Source organism: Myotis yumanensis, unplaced genomic scaffold (assembly GCF_028538775.1).
Source record: "Myotis yumanensis isolate MYYU_CA2020_CCGP unplaced genomic scaffold, mMyoYum1.0.hap1 SCAF_14, whole genome shotgun sequence".
NCBI lineage: Eukaryota > Metazoa > Chordata > Mammalia > Chiroptera > Vespertilionidae > Myotis > Myotis yumanensis.
Window position 1 is genome coordinate 29,809,401 of NW_027223765.1, and position 21,150 is coordinate 29,830,550.

The 21,150-nt window shown below is 40.0% G+C and overlaps 1 protein-coding gene across 5 annotated transcripts in view; it reads right to left on the minus strand.

Moving 5' to 3' along the window:
- Positions 1–654: 654 nt before the first annotated feature.
- The window catches only part of CEP70 (centrosomal protein 70), a 46,653-nt gene continuing 26,157 nt past the window's right edge, over positions 655–21,150 (minus strand). For 4 of the 5 annotated variants that reach the window (XM_070433495.1, XM_070433493.1, XM_070433492.1 and 1 more), the window contains 7 exons: positions 16,330–16,432; positions 12,303–12,473; positions 6,402–6,548; positions 5,749–5,917; positions 4,935–5,049; positions 3,684–3,763; positions 655–1,373 (listed from right to left, as the gene is read on the minus strand). In XM_070433495.1, coding sequence (XP_070289596.1) covers positions 1,312–1,373; positions 3,684–3,763; positions 4,935–5,049; positions 5,749–5,917; positions 6,402–6,548; positions 12,303–12,473; positions 16,330–16,432 — 847 coding nt within the window. In that variant the 3' untranslated portion in view covers positions 655–1,311. The remainder of the gene's footprint in view (positions 1,374–3,683; positions 3,764–4,934; positions 5,050–5,748; positions 5,918–6,401; positions 6,549–12,302; positions 12,474–16,329; positions 16,433–21,150) is intronic. The other variant, XM_070433496.1, reaches the window with a different exon arrangement.

The window sequence follows — 21,150 nt, forward strand, 5'->3', positions numbered from 1 at the left end:
GACTTAACATTTTTACTAGTGGCATTGTCCCTCCCAGCCCTCCAAAAAACTCCTAGGCCTCTGAAGAAGAGTCTGAAAAACCTTTGTTTTAAACCAGCGGTACAGGATAACACTCCAACCAAGTGAGCTACACTGGCCAGGTCCCAAATATTTTTTCTATCCAACCCTCAGATACAGATTCTTTCACAAATTGTGGGCTAGTGTTTGGAAATGTAATTGCAGGCTAACAAAACAATTTTAAATCTAGAAAGAACTATGTCTAATCCCTAAGGTCACAACACCAAGGACCTGGATGCTTATCTACTGACATTACTCTCTCCACTCCAGCCTGCTGCTTCCTGGAAATTCTTTATAATATTCTACACAACCACAAACAAGAATAACTAAGAACTCTTCCTAGGCCTACTACTTATGAAAGTGAGGGGGGAGGGGATACAGGGCTGTGGTAGGGGAGAAGCAGCAATAACTCAAAGTGGCTTATACTCATAGATGTGAGGCAGAACACTAGTCCTTTAAGAAAATAAAGACTTGAATATTGAAAATAAAGAATAAGTAGATGACAGCCAAGGGTGAACCTGCTGCCTAAGGAAGGCTCAGCCTAGTAAGAGAATATGACTCATTATTCGTGAGTGATACAAATAAGTCACTGAGGACGCTTATGTTTGAAAATTCTTCATAAAAATTTTATTTAAGATCTCATGCCCTTATAAAAAGTACATTACATCAAGATTGCAAAAAAAAGACACTTTTTTATGAGAAACTTTTATCTACTCATCTATGTTACCTCGTAATTCATTTCCCACCCTAACACATTTCCTCCTCCTTCCTTTTCTTACTCTTGCTTTGAAAGGATAAGTACCATGAGGGATATCTTAATAGAAGGTGCCATTTTCTTGCCAGGAAAGCAGTATCTTCCTATTGGACTTAAGAAAGCCATTGGCATTCCTTGTTCTCAGAACCAGAAAGGTCACTAAATCCTGAACTTAAATGTGACCTTTCTATTATTTTCAATCTCTCCCTGAGTTTCTCTTGTACTTACACACTATACTTTAAATCAATCTTAAATTTTAAGCACTCAAGAATTGCTTAAGAAATGATTAAAGGGTCTAAAGTTAACTGACTACTTTAACTTAACTGTTTTCTACATAAGAATCTCAAAGTTAAAAAAAAATGAGTGAGAACCCAATACAAAGAAGGGGATGAATTCTGAAAGTAAACACTTTTTATAACTCTTGTCTCAAAGGTAAGATCAATTGTACAAAATAATTAGAATGTTAAGAATGCAATTTACACAGTAAAAATGATTTTTTTTCAGTATGAAAGTACTTTTAATTTCTTTACTGCAGGTACAATGGCATCCAAGTTATCAATTTCTGTAATAAAAAACACACAGTAATAATAAAAGAGTAGCACTGTCTAGTGATAGGCTCAGATGAAATGAGAATTTCTATGCAAAAGCAAACCTCAAACACAAAAGCAACAACACTGGTGCTTTCATGTACATGACATTTTTCTCCAATAGTGATAAGAGTTATCAATAATTCAGACACAGATGCTTCACAGAGCATCTTGTTTGTAAAAGCTACCACATACCGACAAGCATTCACTGACTTTAAAATTAAATTCATTAGCAGTATGCTTTTATTAATAGATCGTTCTGGCCATATTTATGATATTATGTTACTGCCTCTTTAAGTCTGTATAATTACGTGAGTGAGCCTACATGGTGAAATCCCAGGTAGAGGCCATCTCTCTCCTGGGTCCCTAAGGATTTCTTTGCATGAAACATAGTCCTATCCTTAATTCTTTTGGAAAAATTTCTCATTAGGATCACTCTTAAGTATACTTTTTAGGATGAAACCGATCTATCTAATAAGAGATGTGAAGCTTCCCAAAGTACAAATATCAGATGCAATGTATTATAGAGGTTAGCCTGCTCCAGCTTCCCAGATAAATCAGTTCAGGTTTTTCTCCACCAGCTTCTTTCTGAATCTGATTTTTCTTCCTAAAACGATCTTTTCCCAATCAGCCTAAATCAGACTCTGTCTGAAAGCTCCTGACTACTGAGGAAGCACAGTCCTTTCTCTGATTATCTAAACTCCATGCCCTACCCGGTTTGGCTCAGTGGGTAGAGTGTCAGCCTGTGGACTGAAGGGTCCAAGGTTCGATTCAGTCCAGGGCACGTACCTTGGTTACAGGTTCCCTGATTGAGGTATACGCAGGCGGCAACCAATTGATGTCTCTCTCTCACATCAATGCTTCTCTCAGTCTCTCCCTCTCCCTTCCACTCTCTCTAAAAGTCAATGGAAAAATATCCTCAACTGAGAATTAACAACAAAAAAATAAAAAAAATAAACTCCAACCCTACTTAAAGTAAGCCCCAGTGGTAGGTTCTCTAGATTCTCACCACTTTTTCTAGATTATTCTGCTAGGCCACTGTTCATAAACCTTACATAAAACATGCTTCCTTAGTATCCACCTTTCTCCCTCAATGTTTAGCTGGATATGGGTTTTCTTCCTTTTGCCTAAACACATGACCCATGTTGCTTAAGCTTCTGACTTCAGTCAGAATACTTTTCTGGATCCACTTACAAAGCATCGAGATATAAGAAAGGAAAAAATATAAGCAAATTTACAACATAGAATTTGGTTCACACATTAAATCCTGGTAAGGTATAAGAGCATGCTATTATCTAACCCAATTCTGAAATCGCACATATTTTCTCACTAAATGGGAAATCTACCTGATAAATGAACCTCACAGAGAAGAATCTTGGCTGATACGAAAATTTTCTCAGATTCTATGAAAGGAAGAAAGTCCTTTTCCATATCTGATATTCAGTACATCACTCTGTAGGACTAGATGCTTAATATAACATCAAGTAATAAAAAAAGGTCATGCTTGCCAAAACAGATTTAACTTTCCCAATGTTATATATATTTAACTCCAGAATTCCAACTGTGACTAAAATGCAGACTTCACCTACAGGGAGACTTGGCTTCTTGAAGCAAATGATCTCACATGAACTATGCTGATAACATCTGAGAGAAAGTTTGTATAGAAGGATTCTAAAATAAGTGTTACCAGTACATCCATTAAAGTATTTATTAATAATGAGAACTTCGCTATTTAAGTTAACTATGCAGAAGCAAGTAAAATCATATTATTCTATACTGGGGATCAAACCCACAACCTGAGTATGTGCCCTGACAAGAAATCAAACCTACCACCTTTTGGTGGATGGGACACTGCTCCACCCAACTGAGCCACACCGGCCAGGAATCATTTGTATATTTAAAAAACACAGTAGATAAGTACTATCTTTTAAAAGAAAGGAGCAAGAGGAGGAGGAGGAAGAGAAAAAACACTACCCAAGGTCATAAATTCTATCACAGCGTCAGGGCCTACCCAGAGCAAATTGTCACTTCTCATCTTAAGGTCCCAGGACAAAGGCAGCCCCTTACTCCTTAAAGGATATGTGCTTCTCTGTTCTGTAGACTAATCCCAAACACCTCTAACTGCAAGTTAAGAGTGTTTTGCAGAACTACTCATAGTTTTCAGACACTTTCTACCAAACACTCTAGGTGAAAACACTAATTCAGTGACTAAGGAGAACGGTCTTCGCTCAAACCCACTGACATCTTCAGACTTGAAATTTAAACACCATTAACAGAGATCTTACCTAAGATTTCAAGTAGATCATTAGTGAATGCCTGAAACGCTGGAAAAAATTCCTCGTGTTCTTGCAATTTGATGATAATGCTTAAAAAAACAAAAAAAACAAAAAACACACAGTTTACACTGAATTTCCAACTTAAAGTTCTTGCATCTGATTGAATATAGAACATTTTCAAAATAGAAATTGTCCTGCTAACTTAAATATAAATTTAATAATTTACTGTAATAATTTCTTTTGAGCTCTTCTTCGTTCATCAAACATCACTTTTCCAAAATATATATATCTTATTATCAGTGTAAATATCTGTTCTAAGGTTAAATTTAGGTAAATTCATATAAAGTTTCCCTACCATGTAGCTCAAGGATTCTTAAGAGACCATGTTCTATAATATATTAAAAAATAATTGGCTTTGCCCTAACTGGTTTGGCTCAGTGGATAGAGTGTCGGCCTGTGAACTGGAGGGTCCCAGGTTCGATTCCGGTCAAGGGCATATACCTTGGTTGCGGGCACATCCCCAGTAGGGAGTGTGCAGGAGGCAGCTGAATTGATGTTTCTCTCTCATCGATGTTTCTAACTCTCTATTCCTCTCCCTTTCTCTCTGTAAAACATCAATAAAATTAAAACAACTCCTTAACATTTTATCTTCTAATCAAATATGTAGTGTACTAAAAATAGAACTTGTTTATACATTCTAAACTCACATGAAGTTGCTAACAAGGTTTGAATTTCTCCACATATAATGTCCCCTGGGAACAGGCTTATAGCAATAACGCTAGATTATATAAACATATACACCTTATGTAAGCCTATAGGCCAGTGATGGTGAACCTATGACATGCGTGTCAGAGGTGACACGCGAACTCATTTTTTTGGTTGATTTTTCTTTGTTAAATGGCATTTAAATATATAAAATAAATATCAAAAATATACATCTTTGTTTTACTATGGTTGCAAATATCAAAAAATTTCTATATGTGACACAGCATCAGAGTTAAGTTAGGGTTTTTCAAAATGCTGACACGCTGAGCTCAAAAGGTTCACCATCACTGCTATAGGCTCTACAATCTATTTTTATCTTGAAAACTCTTGGCATTCTCTCCATCCATAAGGTGTAAGATTATTTTAGATTGTCAAGTTATTTAAAGGATGCTATTCCAAACAGGAAAGGTAAAGAACTTAAAAAGTTGTGAGAGTCTTAATTTCACCACTCTAATGATTCTGAATGATATTTTGCAAGCTTTTTAAAACAAATACCTTTGGAGGTCCTCAGGTCCCAATACCTGCATAACCTGTTCATTCATATCCTCATTAATCAGCCTACACAATTTTCCAACTGTGCTTACCAGCACACACAATGAGGATGAACTATCTGCAAAAAAAATAAAATAAAAGAATAAGGTATTTTAAGCTAAGATTTGGAAACAGCCTAAATGCCCATCAGCAGATGACTGGATTAGAAAACTGTGGTACATCTTCACAATGGAATACTATGCTGCTGTAAAAAAGAAGGAATTCTTACTATTTTCAACAGCATGGATGGAACTGGAGAGCATTATGCTAAGCAAAATAAGCCAGTCAGTGAAAGATAAATACCACATGATCTCACTCATTTGTGGAATATAAAGAACATTATAAACTGGTGAACAAAAATAGATACAGAGGCAAAGAAGCATCAAACAGACTGTTAAACTACAGCAGGAAGGCAGGGGAGGGTTTGGGGGGGGATAAGAGATAAACTGAAGGACCTGCATGCATGCATATAAGCATAACCAATGGACACAAGACACTGGGGGGGAAGGAGGGGGAGGGCATGTGCCAGGGGGAGGGGGGGGGAAGGTCAATGGAGAAAAAGGAGACACATGTACTACTATTTGTAACACTTTAAACAATAAAATAAAATAAAAGAATAAGGTATTTTTAAAAGAGAATTCTCAAAATCATTATCAAACCAATTATCCTTAATTATCCTTCACTTATCGTGAATTTTTAAAATTTTTTTTACCTACTTTTTGTTGATTTATTAGGAATAATTCTTAAATGGGGGCCCAAAATGACTAAGGGTCATCACCTAATTCTAAGAGTTCTTGGAGGTTTCTCACAGCACTGTTCAGTTCTCCAAGCCTAGTATAAACTTCATTCATTCGGGGATAGACTCCAGTTAACGAAGGCACATCAAATAATTTTTGGAAATGAGAAACAATAGCTTGCAAAGTTTTAAAGTTTGGTATGTTCCTGTCCTGTCCAAAAGAGGGAGAAAAAGGAAGTTCACATGTTAAAAATAATTCCAAATCTTTAAAAAAATAAAAACTTTAAAAAGAGAAATAAAGTCCTAGTAGACTATCAATATCCATATTGTTACCAATTTTAAGATTACATCCTACATAATCCTATATAATAAAAGGCTAATAATGCAAATTGACCAAATTGTGCAATGACCAGTCACTATTACACACACTGACCACCAGGGGGCAAACGCTCAACGCAGGAGCTGCCCCTGGCTGGGCTCAAGGCTGGCAAGCACAGTGGTGGTGGCAGGAGCCTTTCCCACCTCGCAGCAGCACTAAGGATGTCCAACTGCTGGCTTAGGCCCGCTCCCAGACTGCAAGAGGGCGCAGGCCAGGCTGAGGGACCCTCCCTTCCCCCCGCCCCGCCCAGTGCACAAAATTTGTGCACTGGGCCTCTAGTTAAAATATAAACATTTTCGTAAGTATTAAGTATTACCTTTTCCTTATTTTCAACTTCTTCCAACATGGTATCTACTATAAACAACAGATCTTCAACTCTGATACCTTCCTTTTCATCCTGCTTCTTTAAATTATGCCAAGGCACCAATTCTGCAGATAGTGTTTTCAAGGACTTATACAAATCCTTTATAACAAAAGAAATAACAAGATTTTATTGGTTTAAAAATAAGTTTCCATAAAAATACTAATAAAATATAATTATGTTTCAATGTCTTTTTAAAAATCAGGATTTAGTCCTAACCAGTTTGCCTCAGTGGATAGAGCGTTGGCCTGCGGGCTCAAGGGTCCCAGGTTCGATTCCGGTCAAGGGCATGTACCTTGGTTGCGGACACATCCCCAGCAGGGAGTGTGCAGGAGGCAGCTGATCGATGTGTCTCTCTCATTGATGTTTCTGGCTCTCTATCCCTCTAATAAAATATATATTTTTTTAAAAATCAGGATTTATGTTAGGATTTACTAAGTACATTAATTATTATCAGTATTTTTTTAAAATACCATTACCAGTTTAGGAAAGCCTATTAAAATAGTTTTTTTCCAGGTAAATATAGGCCTTACATAAAACATTCTATATTAATTGTCTTTGAACTGGATGTTTTAAGCAATTATATATTATTTTATTATTAGCTTATATAATTTAAGTAATTGGTTTGATTATTGATGGATAAAAAATAAGCCTGTTCTTTATATTTTTGCCTTGAATTTTTCATAACAGACTTAAGATGTAATTTACACAACATAAAATTCACCCTCTTTAAGTGTACAATTGAGTATTTTAATATATTTACAGAGATATGAAGCCATTATTTAATTTCCGAGCATTATTATCAGCACAAAAATAAACCTGCACCTACTTGAAGTCATTCCCCATTCTGTCCTGACCCTAGGCCCTGGGTAACTACTAATCTACTTTCTTTTTCTATGGATTTGACTATTCTGGGCATTTCACATAAAATGGAATCATAAAATAAATGGCCTTTTGTGACTGGCCTTTTTTATTTAGGATAATATTTTCCAGCTTCACCCATATTATGCATATATCTCCAAGCAGGTTTTAATTTGAAAGGATGACTAAATTAATTATATTTAATCTTGATGATGGCCTACTTAGTTTTCCTGGTCTAGACACATTGCCCTAATCTATTTTATTTTTATTTTTTTATTTTTTATTTTTTTGCCCTAATCTATTTTAAACTGTATAGGGGCAAGGCTACTGAAAGTTTAGAACTTTAAGACTGGTCAACTGCTAAACAAATATTTACTGAACATCCATACGTGCACGGCACAGTACTTGGCCCTTTAGAACAATGCTGTCCAAAAGAAATGAGTCATAGTAATTTTAAATTGTCTAGTAGCCACACTTTAAAAAGAGAAGCATGTGACATTAATGATTTATTTTATTTAACCCAATATATCTGAACTATTACCATTTAATTTTTTTTTCCACACTAAGTCTTCTAAATGGTGTATTTTATACTGATAGCACATCTCAATTGGGACCAGCCACATTTCAATGATCAAAGCTGCATGTGGCAGGTGGTTACTGTATTAGTGCAATTTCAGAATACAGAAAGAAGTACCAGGTATATAGGAAATTCCTTTTCCAACTCTTTTAGTCCACCACTTATTTAACACTTTCCAATTAACACACATAATGATATCTTTAACCTTTCATTTGGTAAGAAGGTAATCATCTATCTTAGCAATTCAAGGCAATACATTCAGTGTCAAATGAATGTTTTAAGCATTAGGTGACACCAGAATATTTTAAAAAGTCCAAAAGTTGCAGCATAATGAAACTTTCATTAACCAACGTTCCATCAACAAGATGCAGTCATAAACAAATGGCCTATGGTACAAACCACACCAATTATAAAATTTTACTTGAGAATAAAAGTCTTAGCAAGATTAAGCGGGGGGAAGATGTCTGATGTACTTAGCAGTGCAGGATGGCTGTAGGGGTCCATCAAGCAAGCCCTGAAAAACCTAAAAGAGGGTCTTCTAGATTCTCCACATTGCTCAGCTAAGGGATGTAGAAGTACAGGTCATGACTGACTTTGGATGGCTGGCCTCTGGAGCACTAGGGGATGGGAAAGCTACAACACAGCACAGCATTGGGCTGGGAAAGCTACAGAGTCTGTAGCTCAACTTTCCGGAAAATGTGGGTGGTGGGAAAGAGAAGGAAGGAGACAGCTAGCTAGCTAGCTCCACGCTTTTTCCATCCTTCGCTTTTACACCAAATCTAACTTGAGAAATAAACTAAGTTGGGAAAATGGCTGTTCCAAACTGAGAGGCTGCTACAGTATAGAAAACCTTTCATATAAGGAGACCTCAAAGAACCTCACGTACTTCCTCAACTTGGATCCCGATTCTGCAGTATAAGGTAAATACCTGACACACGGCCCCATATCTCTGAGTTACTTCAGTGGCAAGGTCACTAAATTCCTGTTGGGGGCCCTCAGGATATTCTAATTATAAAAACTAATTCTCCTTGTCTCTTTCTAGTGGGAAAAATATACAGTAGCAAGAACTCACCACCACTGTAAAGCTTTTCCTGGGGGCTCCTTCCTCCTCCAGAATTTGGAGTACAAATTATTTGCATCATCCACTTGGCACTTCATGGCCTATCTGTTTTCATTTCTTCCTATGGTAAATTTTATTTCATATATTTTAGCATGTTTTCTCTCTCCAATTAATCTGAACCTGTGTTCACATTTTCTGATACCTCCCACAATGAACACAGTAAATAACCAGTAACTATCCATTTCTTTGATTCTTCCTTTGCCTCCTTTCTCTTCTAAACTTTCCCTTGTCTTGGGAAGGCTGGCCATCTGCCCTGAGAAGGAGTAAATTGAAGTCTGCACTAATCTCTCCTACTGGAAGAATCCCCTGACAAGCAATAATTTGGAAAATGCCATGATTTACATAAGTAATCACTAATTATTTCACTCTCTTCTAAGATATAAACTGGAGGAACTCAAGCCTATAAAATAGGTATATTAATCCAACACTGTCACTCAATTAAAATTTTCCTTATTTTATTTTATAGCTCTGAGCCCTAGTTAAAATGGGAAGAAAAAATTAGGGTGAAATGTGAAGATTCTTTCATCAGTTACAGGTATGTTTTCATTAAAAACTTTTAAAATTCAGTACTATATTCTCTATTTTGTTGCCTTGGAATGTGTTATTCTGCTTTATTCTTTTGACAAATATTGAGCATTTATTATATATCAGGAGATTCCTTGGAACACGTCAGAGGACAAAGACAAAATCCCTGGGGCTTATACATTCTTACTCGTATCTTTTGCACCCTTTATACTTCCTGTGATAAGACTTCTACTGACAAATACTACTACTGAATCATACCTTCACGAACAGAGGAATGCTATATATATATATATATATATATATATATATATATATATATTAGTTACTGAAAAATCTAAAATTTAAAGGGTACAGCCCTAACTGGTTTGGCTCAGTGGATAGAGCATTGGCCCATGTACTGAAGGGTCCCAGGTTCAATTCCAGTCAAGGGCACATACTTTGGTTGCAGGCTCAATCGCCAGTGGGGGGTGTGCAGGAGGCGGCCAATCAATGATTCTCTCCTTGATGTTTCTATCTCTCTCTCCCTCTCCCTTCCTCTCTGAAATTAATAAAAAAATATATTAAAATATATATCTACTAGAGGCCCGGTGCACAAAAATTTGTGCACTCGGGAGGGGAGGGGGGTCTCCCAGCCTGGCCTGTGCCCTCTCGCAGTCTGGAACCCCTCGGGAGATAACGACCTGCTGGCTTAGGTCTGCTCCCGGGTGGCAGAGGGCAGGCCCAATCCCTAGGTGCAGCCCCTGGTGGGGCTCAGAGCAGGGCCGATTGGGGAGTTGGGGCGCCACCCCGTCATGCACAGAGCAGGGCGGATCGGGAGGTTGCGATGCCACCCTCAGTCACACTAAGGGTAGGGCCGATTGGGGGGCTGGGGCACCGCCCGTCACACTCAAGGCAGGGTCGATGGGGAGGTTGCGGCGCCACCCCCTGTCACGCACAGAGCAGGGCCGATCAGGGGGTTGGGGCGCTGCCCCCTGTCACTCACAGAGCAGGGCCGATAAGGGGGTTGGGGCGCTGCACCCTGTCACACTCAGGGCAGGGCCAATGGGGAGGTTATGGCTCTACCCTGTCACACACAGAGCAAGGCCCGTGGAGGGGGGTTGGGGCACCACCCTCTATCACCCACAGAGCAGGGCCGATCAGGGGGTTGGGGCGCTGCCACTGTCACACTCAGGGCAGGGCCGATGGAGAGGTTATGGCTCTACCCTGTCACACACAGAGCAGGGCCGATCAGGGGGTTGGGGCGCCGCACCCTGTCACACACAGAGCAGGGCCGATCAGGGGGTTGGGGCACCACACCCTGTCAAACACAGAGCCGCAGGGCAATCAGGGGATTGGGGAGGTCCCCCCTATCAGGCACAGAGCAGGGCTGATCAGGGGGTTGGGGCGCCTTCCCCTGTCACGAACAGAGCAGGGCGGATGGGGAGGTTGTGGCCCCGCCCCCTGTCACACACAGAGCTGCAGGGCGATCAGGGGGGTTGGGCCCTGCCCCCTGTCACGCTCATCCCGGTGCCGGGAGGCATATTACCCTTTTACTATATAGAATAGAGGCCTGGTGCACGGGTGGGGGCCGGCTGGTTTGCCCTGAAGGGTGTCCTGGATCAGGGTGGGGATCCCCACTGGGGTGCCTGGCCAGTCTGGGTGAGGGGCTGAGGGCCGTTTTCCGGCTGGCGGGTGACTAAAGCTCCCAACAGCTCCTTTTTTTCTTTTTCTTTTTTTATTCTGGGCCAGCTTTAGCTCTGAGGCCTTGGCTGCTGAAAGCCGGTTTCTGGCCTTTGTTTTTCCTTCTGTATTTGATACAATGTTGTGGTCCGGCTGGCTGAACCTGGCTGACTGAAAGCCGGTTTCTGGGGTTTTGTTTAGCTTCTTATTTGCAACATAGTACATAGTTGCTTAGAGTTGCAGCTTAGAGGCCTGCAACTCAGGCGGGGAACGTTAGAGTCAGCCGTCACTGGAGCAAGCAAGCCTCCCTGTTCGCTTCAGTGCACGGCTGCCGGCCGCCATCTTGGTTGACAGTTAATTTGCATAAGGATATGCTGATTAGCCAATGGGAAAGGTAGCGGTTGTACGCTAATTACCATGTTTCTCTTTTATTAGTGTAGCTATAATTAAAAAAATAAAAATTTAAAGGGTACAGAAATTAAATACTATGACTTTAGCAATTCACCTTACAGTGAGCTACTCAACAAAAACTGGAAAAACCTGAAGTTAATAAAAAAATACACAATTCTCTAAAGTGAAGAAAATTTCATCTTTCATGGATAAAAAGAATAAGTAATAGCAGTATTGGCTAGCTATCTGACCAAAATCTGATCCACAGAATAGACAGACATGGAGATAAACTTTAAAAGAAAATATAATAATTTTAAATATGAAGAGAAAAGAAACATTCCCAATTAAAATGGAATGAAGGATAAGACATTACATTTAAAGAGGAATAAGGTCCAGGAAAATCTGTACCATGGGGATACCAAAAAGAGGGAGATGAAGGTAGAACAGGGAAGCACCTAGAAGTCAAAGTGGATCTAATACAGATTTCCAACAAGGCAATGACCCTAAAAAATGTCTTGTTTGGTAGAACCTTATAGGAGGCAGCTTATAGTAATGACAACATCAAGCAGGCAGTACTTCAAACGGATATGTAAGTAGCAAGATTAACATTTAATAAGATAAGCTGTTTCAGCTTTACAATCAAAACAAATTACGCCTAGCCTATTAATAAAGTCCACAACTCCAATAGATTTTCTAAGCATGTAAAGACTATTCAACCCCTTACCTTTAGGGAAGTCAGTTGATCTGCCCACATTTCTAGGATAGGAACAAGATGCTCAAATCCACAATCTTGATCAAAATCTTTATTAAAATGCTGGACTCCTCCTTTGCTCTGTTTATAAAGTATTACTGGAGCTCTTGGATTGTGAATAATTGAATTGATGCTACTCAGTACCTTTAAAAAAAAAGGCTGTTTTTAGTTGAAACGTTTACCATAGTCTTCTAAAAGTGACATAAGTAAAAGGAGTGCTTTATATGTCAATGTAACATCATTTTCAAATTTAATTTGAGGCAGTCATTAAGGTCTTTAATAAGACCGACACTTGTAATATTCGAAAGTACAATAGTTTCATCAATATGATTAAATATATGTTCTAATAAGAACCACAGATTTCACAAAAAAACTAAAATGTATTTTTAACTGATGTAGACTTGAAAGTAGTTACGTAGTTATGACCTATTTTAATCCACATAGAGAAGAATCGTCATCCAGATATCCTTAGCTAGAGTTCCACATTTCCCTATTCCTGTCTTCTAATATTTAAGCTAATTTGGATATTAAATGGGAGCAGTTCCTGATGTTTCACAGCTTCAGCTGAAGTTCCGAGTAAAGACAATGAATTACAAAGCCCAACACATTCTAAAGAGAAATCCTAAAAAACATCATGCAGGTCTTGCTAAAAGGTGATCAAACTGATCCTGGATAGTGATCAGACTATTTAAGAAAATGTTAGCAATTCATTGGACAGGATTTACCAAGATTAATGTATTTTAAAGGAGTGACAGAACTAGTGAGTGAAAAATGCTGTGCTATTTTTCTTTTCTCCCCATAAAAGCTACAGGTCCCTTGAGAATTTGGCTTCTAATGCTTATTTACAAGCAGTTTGGATTATTGCTTATTTTAGTGCATTTCAGTATGTCACTTCTATTATATTTAAATTATTTTAATACAATTTTAATGGGAAAGTATTCCCTTCACTAAATTATCAATGAGAGCAAGATCTTTAATAAGACTGACGCTTGTAATGTTTTGGAAGTACAATAGTTTCATCAACATGATTAAACATAAGTTCTAATGAGAACCATAGACTTCACAAAAAAACTAAAATGTCTTTTTAAATGATGTAGACTTGAAAGTAGTTATGACCTATTAGAATCCACATAGTCCTTCTCCTCCTGCCTCAGACCAAAAGTAAGGAGGGCAATGGCACTCCTAAAAGAGACCAGGGAACTGATGCTAGCTGAGCTTCCGAAGTTCATAGGAGAGGGAAGGAGGGGAGTAAGGGAGAAAGAGAGACCGACCAACAGAGGCAGACATAGCGACATTGCTCAGTTGCCTCCATATGTACCATGACCAAGATTCAAACCCACAACCTTGGTACGTGCCCTGACCGGAATCGAACCCATAACTCTTTGATACCTAGGACGATGCTCCAACCAACTGAGCCACACTAGCCAGGCTGCCAGACTCACTTTTTAAGAGAAGCTACAAATAAGAAGTTAATAAGCAAAATCCCTTAATTTAAGAAATATCAGTAATTAATTTTAAATTTTTTTTTAAATATTTTATTGATTTTTTTACAGAGGGGAAGGGAGAGGGATAGAGAGTTAGAAACATCGATGAGAGAGAAACATCGATCAGCTGCCTCCTGCACATCCCAAACTGGGGATGTGCCCGCAACCAAGGTACATGCCCTTGACTGGAATCGAACCTGGGACCTTTCAGTCCGCAGGCCGACACTCTATCCACTGAGCCAAACTGGTTAGGGCAATTTAAAAAATTTTAAAACCCTGTGTAGGTCCAATAAAATAAAAATGCAGGCCCAGTTAAGTCAGTAAATAATCAGGCTTTACTACACATCTAGTCAATAAATGCTCATCTATCTATTCTATAAAATCAATAAGGTAAGATCTCTATATCACACCGCATAGAACATTAAATTTCAGATGAACTAAATATCTAAATTTAAAAAAAGAACCATACAGCCCTAACTGGTTTGGCTCAGTGGATAGAGCATTGGCCTGTGGACTGAAGGGTCCCAGGTTCGATTCTGTTCAAGGGCATGTACCTTGTCTGCGGGCACATCTCCAGTAGGGGGCGTGCAGAACGCAGCTTATCGATATTTCTCTTTCATCGATGTTTCTAATTTTCTATCCCTCTCCCTTCCTCTCTGTAAAAAAATCAATATATATAAAAAAGAACCATACAAAGACCTTAAGAAAATTTACTTATATAATAACAATAGTAATCTAATCTAATAAAAGAGAAACATGCAAATTGACCGTACCTCCACTACACCCACCAGCCACACCCACCAGCGACACCCCACCAGCCAATCAGGAGCAAATATGCAAATTAACCCAACTAAGATGGCGGTGGCCACGGAGCTGGAGCAAGCAGGAGGCTTGGAGGCAATGGAGGAAGCCAAGCTTCCTGCCTGCCTTGCCGACCCTGAGCTCCGCTCAAGGCTACAAAGTTTCAATTATAGAAGATAAATAAATCCCAGATACCTGCTTCCAGCCGCCGTGGCCACAGAGTTGAGCGAGCAGGAGGCTTGGGTTGCCCCCGGCGATGGAGGAAGCCAAGCTTCCTACCTGCCCTGGCCAGATCTGGGCTCCACTCAAGGCTACAAAGTTTCAATTATAGAAGATAAATAAATCCCAGAATAAGAAAAAAAGAAAAAAAGGAGAGGCTGGGAGCTTCAGTCACCTGGGGGCTTGGCCAGCCTGAAAACAGCCATCAGCCCCTCACCCAGACTAGCCAGGCACCCCAGTAGAGCCCCCCACCCTGAAGGGGCTGTGGCCAGCCTGAAAACAGCCCTCAGCCCCTCACCCAGGCTGGTCAAACCCCCATGGGGTGAGGGTCCCCACTGGGGGCTTGACCTGCCTGCAAACAGCCATCAGCCCCTCACCCAGGCTGGCCAGGCACCCCAGTAGGGACCCCCACCCTGAAGGGGGTGTGACCAGCCTGCAAACAGCCATCAGCCCCTCACCCAGGCTGGCCAGGCACCCCAGTAGGGACCCCCACCCTGATCCAGGACACCCTTCAGGGCAAACCAGCCAGCCCCCACCTGTGCACCAGGCCTCTATTCTATATAATAAAAGGGTAATATGCAAATTGACCCTAAAAGCAGAAAGACTGGGAATGACTGGTCACTATGACACACACTGACCACCAAAGGGCAGACGCTCAATGCTCAGCCACAAGCCAGGCTGACGGCTGCCAGTACAGCGGTGGTGGTGGGAGCCTCTCCCACCTCCTCAGCAGCACTAAGGCTGTCTGACTGCAGCTTAGGTCTGCTCCCCGCTGGCAAGTGGACATCCCCTGAGGGCTCCCGGGCTGCCAGAGGGATGTCTAAGCCAGCAGGTGGACATCCCCCCCGAGGGGTCCCAGACTGTAAGAGGGCATAGGCCGGGCTGAGGGACCCCCCCCAAGTGCACAAATTTTTGTGCACCAGGCCTCTAGTAATAATAATAATACCAAAAACAATAAAAAGGGAGATGGCTTAAGGATGGAGAGCAAAGGATAAAATCTTTCTAAAATCTTACCAGCTTGCCAAAACCGGTTTGGCTCAGTGGATAGAGCGTCGGCCTGGGAACCGAGGGGTCCCGGGTTCGATTCCGGTCAAGGGCATGTAGCTGGGTTGCGGGCACATCTCCAGCGGGGAGTGTGCAGGAGGCAGCTGATCGATGTTTCTCTCTCATCGATGTTTCTAGCTCTCTATCTCTCTCCCTTCCTCTCTGTAAAGAATCAATAAAATATTAAAAAAAAAAAAAAAAAAAAAAAATCTTACCAGCTTTTTACTACCCTGCTTTGAACTAGGCCAACGTCTCTTTTAAGGGTAAAGACAAATTCTAAGTCAAGCTAACTATAATGTTTTTAGCCAAACAGGTATGTCATGGCAAGACATGACAGGATAAGCACAACAAATACAGGATACAAATATTCCTTACCAACTGATAATTTATGACATTGCAATTAAAACCAAGGTTGACTACAAACACTAGTCCCTTTGCCAGCTATTCCATACCTGAAAGCATCTCTGGTCGATTAGGGCCTGCTGCTGGTTATCTTTGCGGGAGTCATCTTTTTTCTCTGTGTCCTCAGTCTTTTGACTGAGACAATCTTGTATTCTAGAGGGGGAAAAATCAAGATAATACAAAATGCTTTCCTACATACTGGATTAAGATAACAAACTCAGTCAATGATCCCGCTACCCTCCCAACAGCTTTATAACATTTTATGTATGTGTGTGTGTGTACATGTGCTCACACACATGCATACATGCATTTTTTAAAATTTAAACCATATTGTCACTGGAAATAAGAAGGTCCTCTCAATAGACCACAAATTAGAAGGAATTGCTGATAACAAAAGGGATCAGACTGAAGAAGAAAGTTCTAACCACTCCTCAACACTTGCAAAAAATATAGAATAGGAAAGAACTACAGTAAAGAATGGAAGCAGCTTCTAAGGGATCCAAGCTTGGAAGCTACAGAGAAAGGAAGCAAGAAGCAATGGGTAGGACAACTGGTTTGGGTACTGAATCAGCAAGAGCTAGAGCAGTGGTCGCCAACCTTTTGGACCTCACGGACCACCAGCGGTCCACGGAGCTAGAGAGTATAGTTCTTCCTTCTTCATGCTCCACAGATACCATGATGCATGGGCCAGTCAAGAGGGCATGAAAACCCAAGAGAACATTCATTATTCCAGGTGGCTACTAGAATGCTGGGGGAATCTCTTTGCCCAGAAATCTAACTATGTATGAGTGTATCTACCTAGTAGCCAACCACTGCCCTTCTCCAAAAATTTCTGAAGTCAAACTGTAGTAGACATTCCTCCTTCCATCCTACCTTTGAAAAAACAGGTCTATTTATACCCACTTCAAATTAACTATCTTAACTTTGAGTATGCCTATCAGTTTCCTACAGAACCTTGACTCATCAAACTGATTCCATGACTCATCTGTAAAATAGGATAGCAATATACACCATGTCATTTGCCTGCTAAAAAACAATCAATTGCTTACCACTGCTTTGTGAATTAAATCTAATCTCCTTGGGTTAGCATTTGAATCTCTTCATTCGGTTAGTCCTAATCCAATATTCCTACATACTTCTTTCTTACCTCATCTCTTACTACTATCCTACAATTATCTACTCCAGTCACATGTATTGCCCTTGATCTTCACTCAATTGCTCTTCTCTGCTCTCTCGTGAGTATATGACAAAATAAAAATAAATTTAATTAATGGATTAGCTCTAGGTAAAAAGTCAGTTTCTTTCCTCTTGTACACACAAAGACCTCATAATCCATTTTCCAGTTGATTTCCCACCTATTTTCCATATTCACATACTTCACAGCTTTGCCTATAGGCAGTCAAGAGCATATTATCTAGAATACAAGAGACAGAAAAGCCAATATGTTCTCTAGTGGGAATACAAGTAAACCGATATATCTGATTTTAAATGTTAGTTAACTTTACAGTCTTGCTCCTTAAACCTCTGGAATGTTCAAACTGAGCAAAAACAACCTTTGGACTAGGCCTAAAACATCACTGTATTTCAAACAACTATTTGTAAAGCTAACAGAAAAGCTAATTTCAGACACTCTGGACTGAAAATTAAAGACATTCTTTAGAATTAGCACCACCATATGTAGCTAAACAATAACCTCGCTTACGTGCCCCTATAGACATTCCTTCCTTTACTTACTAACATCAATAGAAACTCCTACCTTCTATTCATGTAATTATTCCCCTTCCCTTTCTCAAAAACCATTTGCCATTAACCCCAATTGGAACACTTTGGGTTTCCGCCTGAATCAGTGCTTCCTGATTAACTATTCTTTTGGATTTCAAACAAATGCTTGTCGCTCACTGTGGCTTTTTAGATTAACACTTCTATTCACATAATTGTTCCCTTCCTTTTCTCATAAAAACCCCTTGTTTTCACCCTGTAATTGGGACACTGTTTGAGTTTCTGTCTCAATCTGTATTAAATTCTTTTTTATCCCACCAAAAATGCTGTTGTGTCTCATTTTGGCCTTTTTTTTTTTAAGTTCTTAGTTTATTAATCCTCTCATGAAAAATCTGCACAATTACCACAGAGAGTCACTGAAGAATCTTGACTCGTTTTTGCCAGCACCAACATTGGCCTTTGTAGTTGCCGACTTTCTTCATTCTGTTCTTGCATTCCTTTCACTGTTTTCTTGAAGTTATCTCTTTTCATAGAGACCTTGTTTGACAAGTCTATGTTTGAGTTCGTTTTTCTCTACATAATCCAAGGACTCATAAATCATTCCGAAGCCAGTAGTCTTGCCATCCCCAAAGTGAGCTCTGAATCCAAATACAAAGATAATATCTGGTGTGGTCTTATCCATTTTGGCTAGCTTTTCCCCAATTTCTGTCTGAGGTGCTATTGCCTTGCAGGGTGAAGGACATCAATGACCATTTGTTTCAGCACAAGCAGTCGACTGGTTGTGAACTTTCTGGTCCAGCTAGTTACTGTGTCATTCATGATGGTGGCTGACCTTCAAGCAGTCAAGGAGGAAAAGCTTTTTTTTCCAATTAAGTTAATAATGTTTGAGAAACCTATATTGTAGCAGAATAGGCTGTACTCAGAAATATGCTAGAGTTGTTTTGTAGTTTCCAAAGCAGTGAGCAGGGCCTGAAGGCCATAAAAATCCCTAAGAGTGACTAAGGGATATTTTGTGTACTTAGCAGACACTCATTCCATGTAGACAACTGCTTCTTTGTGGAGTCTGGGAAAACCAGAAAACTGCACTTCCAACTTAAAATATGCTGTGTTATCTCCATAAGATAACTTTCTGTGTGCAGGCACTTCAGAGCTTTCAACTGTATCTGTTGAAGCCTTTCCATGATCTCATGTGATTCCATTCCGAAGATGAGGAACGAGTTGAAAAGTGGAAAGCCAATTTTGTTTTTAAAATCACGCTAATTTAGCCACAATGATACAAAACACATCTGCATCAATGTGAGCCTCTCAAAGTTGTATGCTCCCTAAGTCCTTTTCCCTAAACTCCTACAATTTTGTAAATGATTAGGATGAAAAGAAGGATGGTTCTCTTCAGTCTAGAAGTTACAACTCTAAAGGCAACTGTTTCTCTAGGAGGGGAGTCCAGCTCCAGCCCCAAATCCTATGTGTTATCTTTCAGGCCCAAACTGTAGGTAATTATACAGGCTGCCTGGGAAGCCTCATGGAGTAAAGCTGCCCTTTCCCCCACCAGACTGGGTGTACAGCCTTTGTGCATCACAATCTTTGAAGGGAGTTGCTGTCAAGAATTCAGTCCCCCTAACCTTTCCCCTCCCGGCTGGCCATGCTCATATGCATTCCTGCATTCCTAGCCCAAGTGTCTCCTTTCTGAGCCCTTATTATTGGGGGACTCTGAGAAAGGGAACTTTCACTTCTTAACTGAAACACTTTTCTCCAGTCCGACTCTATTTTTCTACTCCTGGGCCGCCTCCTAGGCCCATGAAACAGTAGGAGTCTTTTGTGCCGGGCTCCTAAGGCACTGAGATGCTTCCTCCCATCTGTTCTACATGTCATTGATGATCCTTGCCTGGTGCCATTCTCTGGGAAAATGGAACACTGAGGGCCCAGCCTTTTTCTTTTTGACCCCTTGCTAACACTACTACAGTAAGTGAATAATACCTACATTGTTAATTTCACTTTGGCTTGTTGGTATAACTGACCACCTCAGTGGCTGTCATCTCAACACTAGGTGATGAGACTCTTACTTTGTTTCCTCCTCCCAAAATACAAATACCACTGAAAAATGAAATGGAACTGTGCTCTGGTTATCTTGCAATGGCAAACCTATTTGATCACTTCCTAGCAACAGAATTTTATAATTAACTTGTTCATAATATTAACTCAAGCAAGAGGAGTCCATGTTTCCCCATGTTAAATTAATCACCTTCTCTGATATTGAAGGTTGGTTAGTTGAAAGGTAACTACAATTCTAAAGGAAAAAAACCTGAATCTTCTTTGATTTTAAAAGGGAAAGAGACTTTCCCCTCCTTCTCTTGTAGTAATTCCTTTGGAAAACTTGTAGCTATAAATCCTGTCTCTTTAAGAATAATGTAAATCACCAACAAAAAGCCATCCCAGAGAAATCAACAAAAAGCACACAAAAAAAGAAAAAAAAAGAGTGGCAACTGTGATAACAAGAAGGATGCTGTGGCTCAGTTAGTTGGGCATCCTGTGCACCAGGAGGTTGCCAGTTCAATTCCCAGTCAAGGGCACATGCCCGGGTTGAGAGCTCAATCCCTGGTAGGGGGCGTGCAGGAGGTGACAATCAATGTTGTGCTCTTGCATCAATGTTTTTCTCTCTCCTCCCTTCCTCTCTCTATAAATCAATAAACTTCTCTTAAAAAAAAGAATGTAAATTTTTAAGATTTACATAAGCCTCTTGCCAATTTTACATCTCTGTAATGCCTGCCTTGGAAGCTTTGGAACCATCTCTCTGAATGTGGACATCAGGGAGGACTGTCCCTTGTCGCCATCCTGTTGGAGGTTATCGAAGGCTCCTGGCTCTGAATTGTAACTTCTTGCTTGGCTAAGGTTATGAAAAGTTTTCTTTTTCCTTTGGACAAAGACAATTCACATGTATGTAATGGATAGCATCTGCCTGGCTGTACAAAAGGGCGAGATCTCTTTCTGTTTTTGCCATCTCTTTAGCAGACTGCCTATAGCACACATCAGTCTGGTTGAATGTTTATTCAATAATGAAACAATTTCTTTTTTTCTATTTATGTAGAAAGGATTCACTGGATTGACAGATTATATTTTTAATTATTTCTCCAACATCAGTTGTTTGAAAAATATTT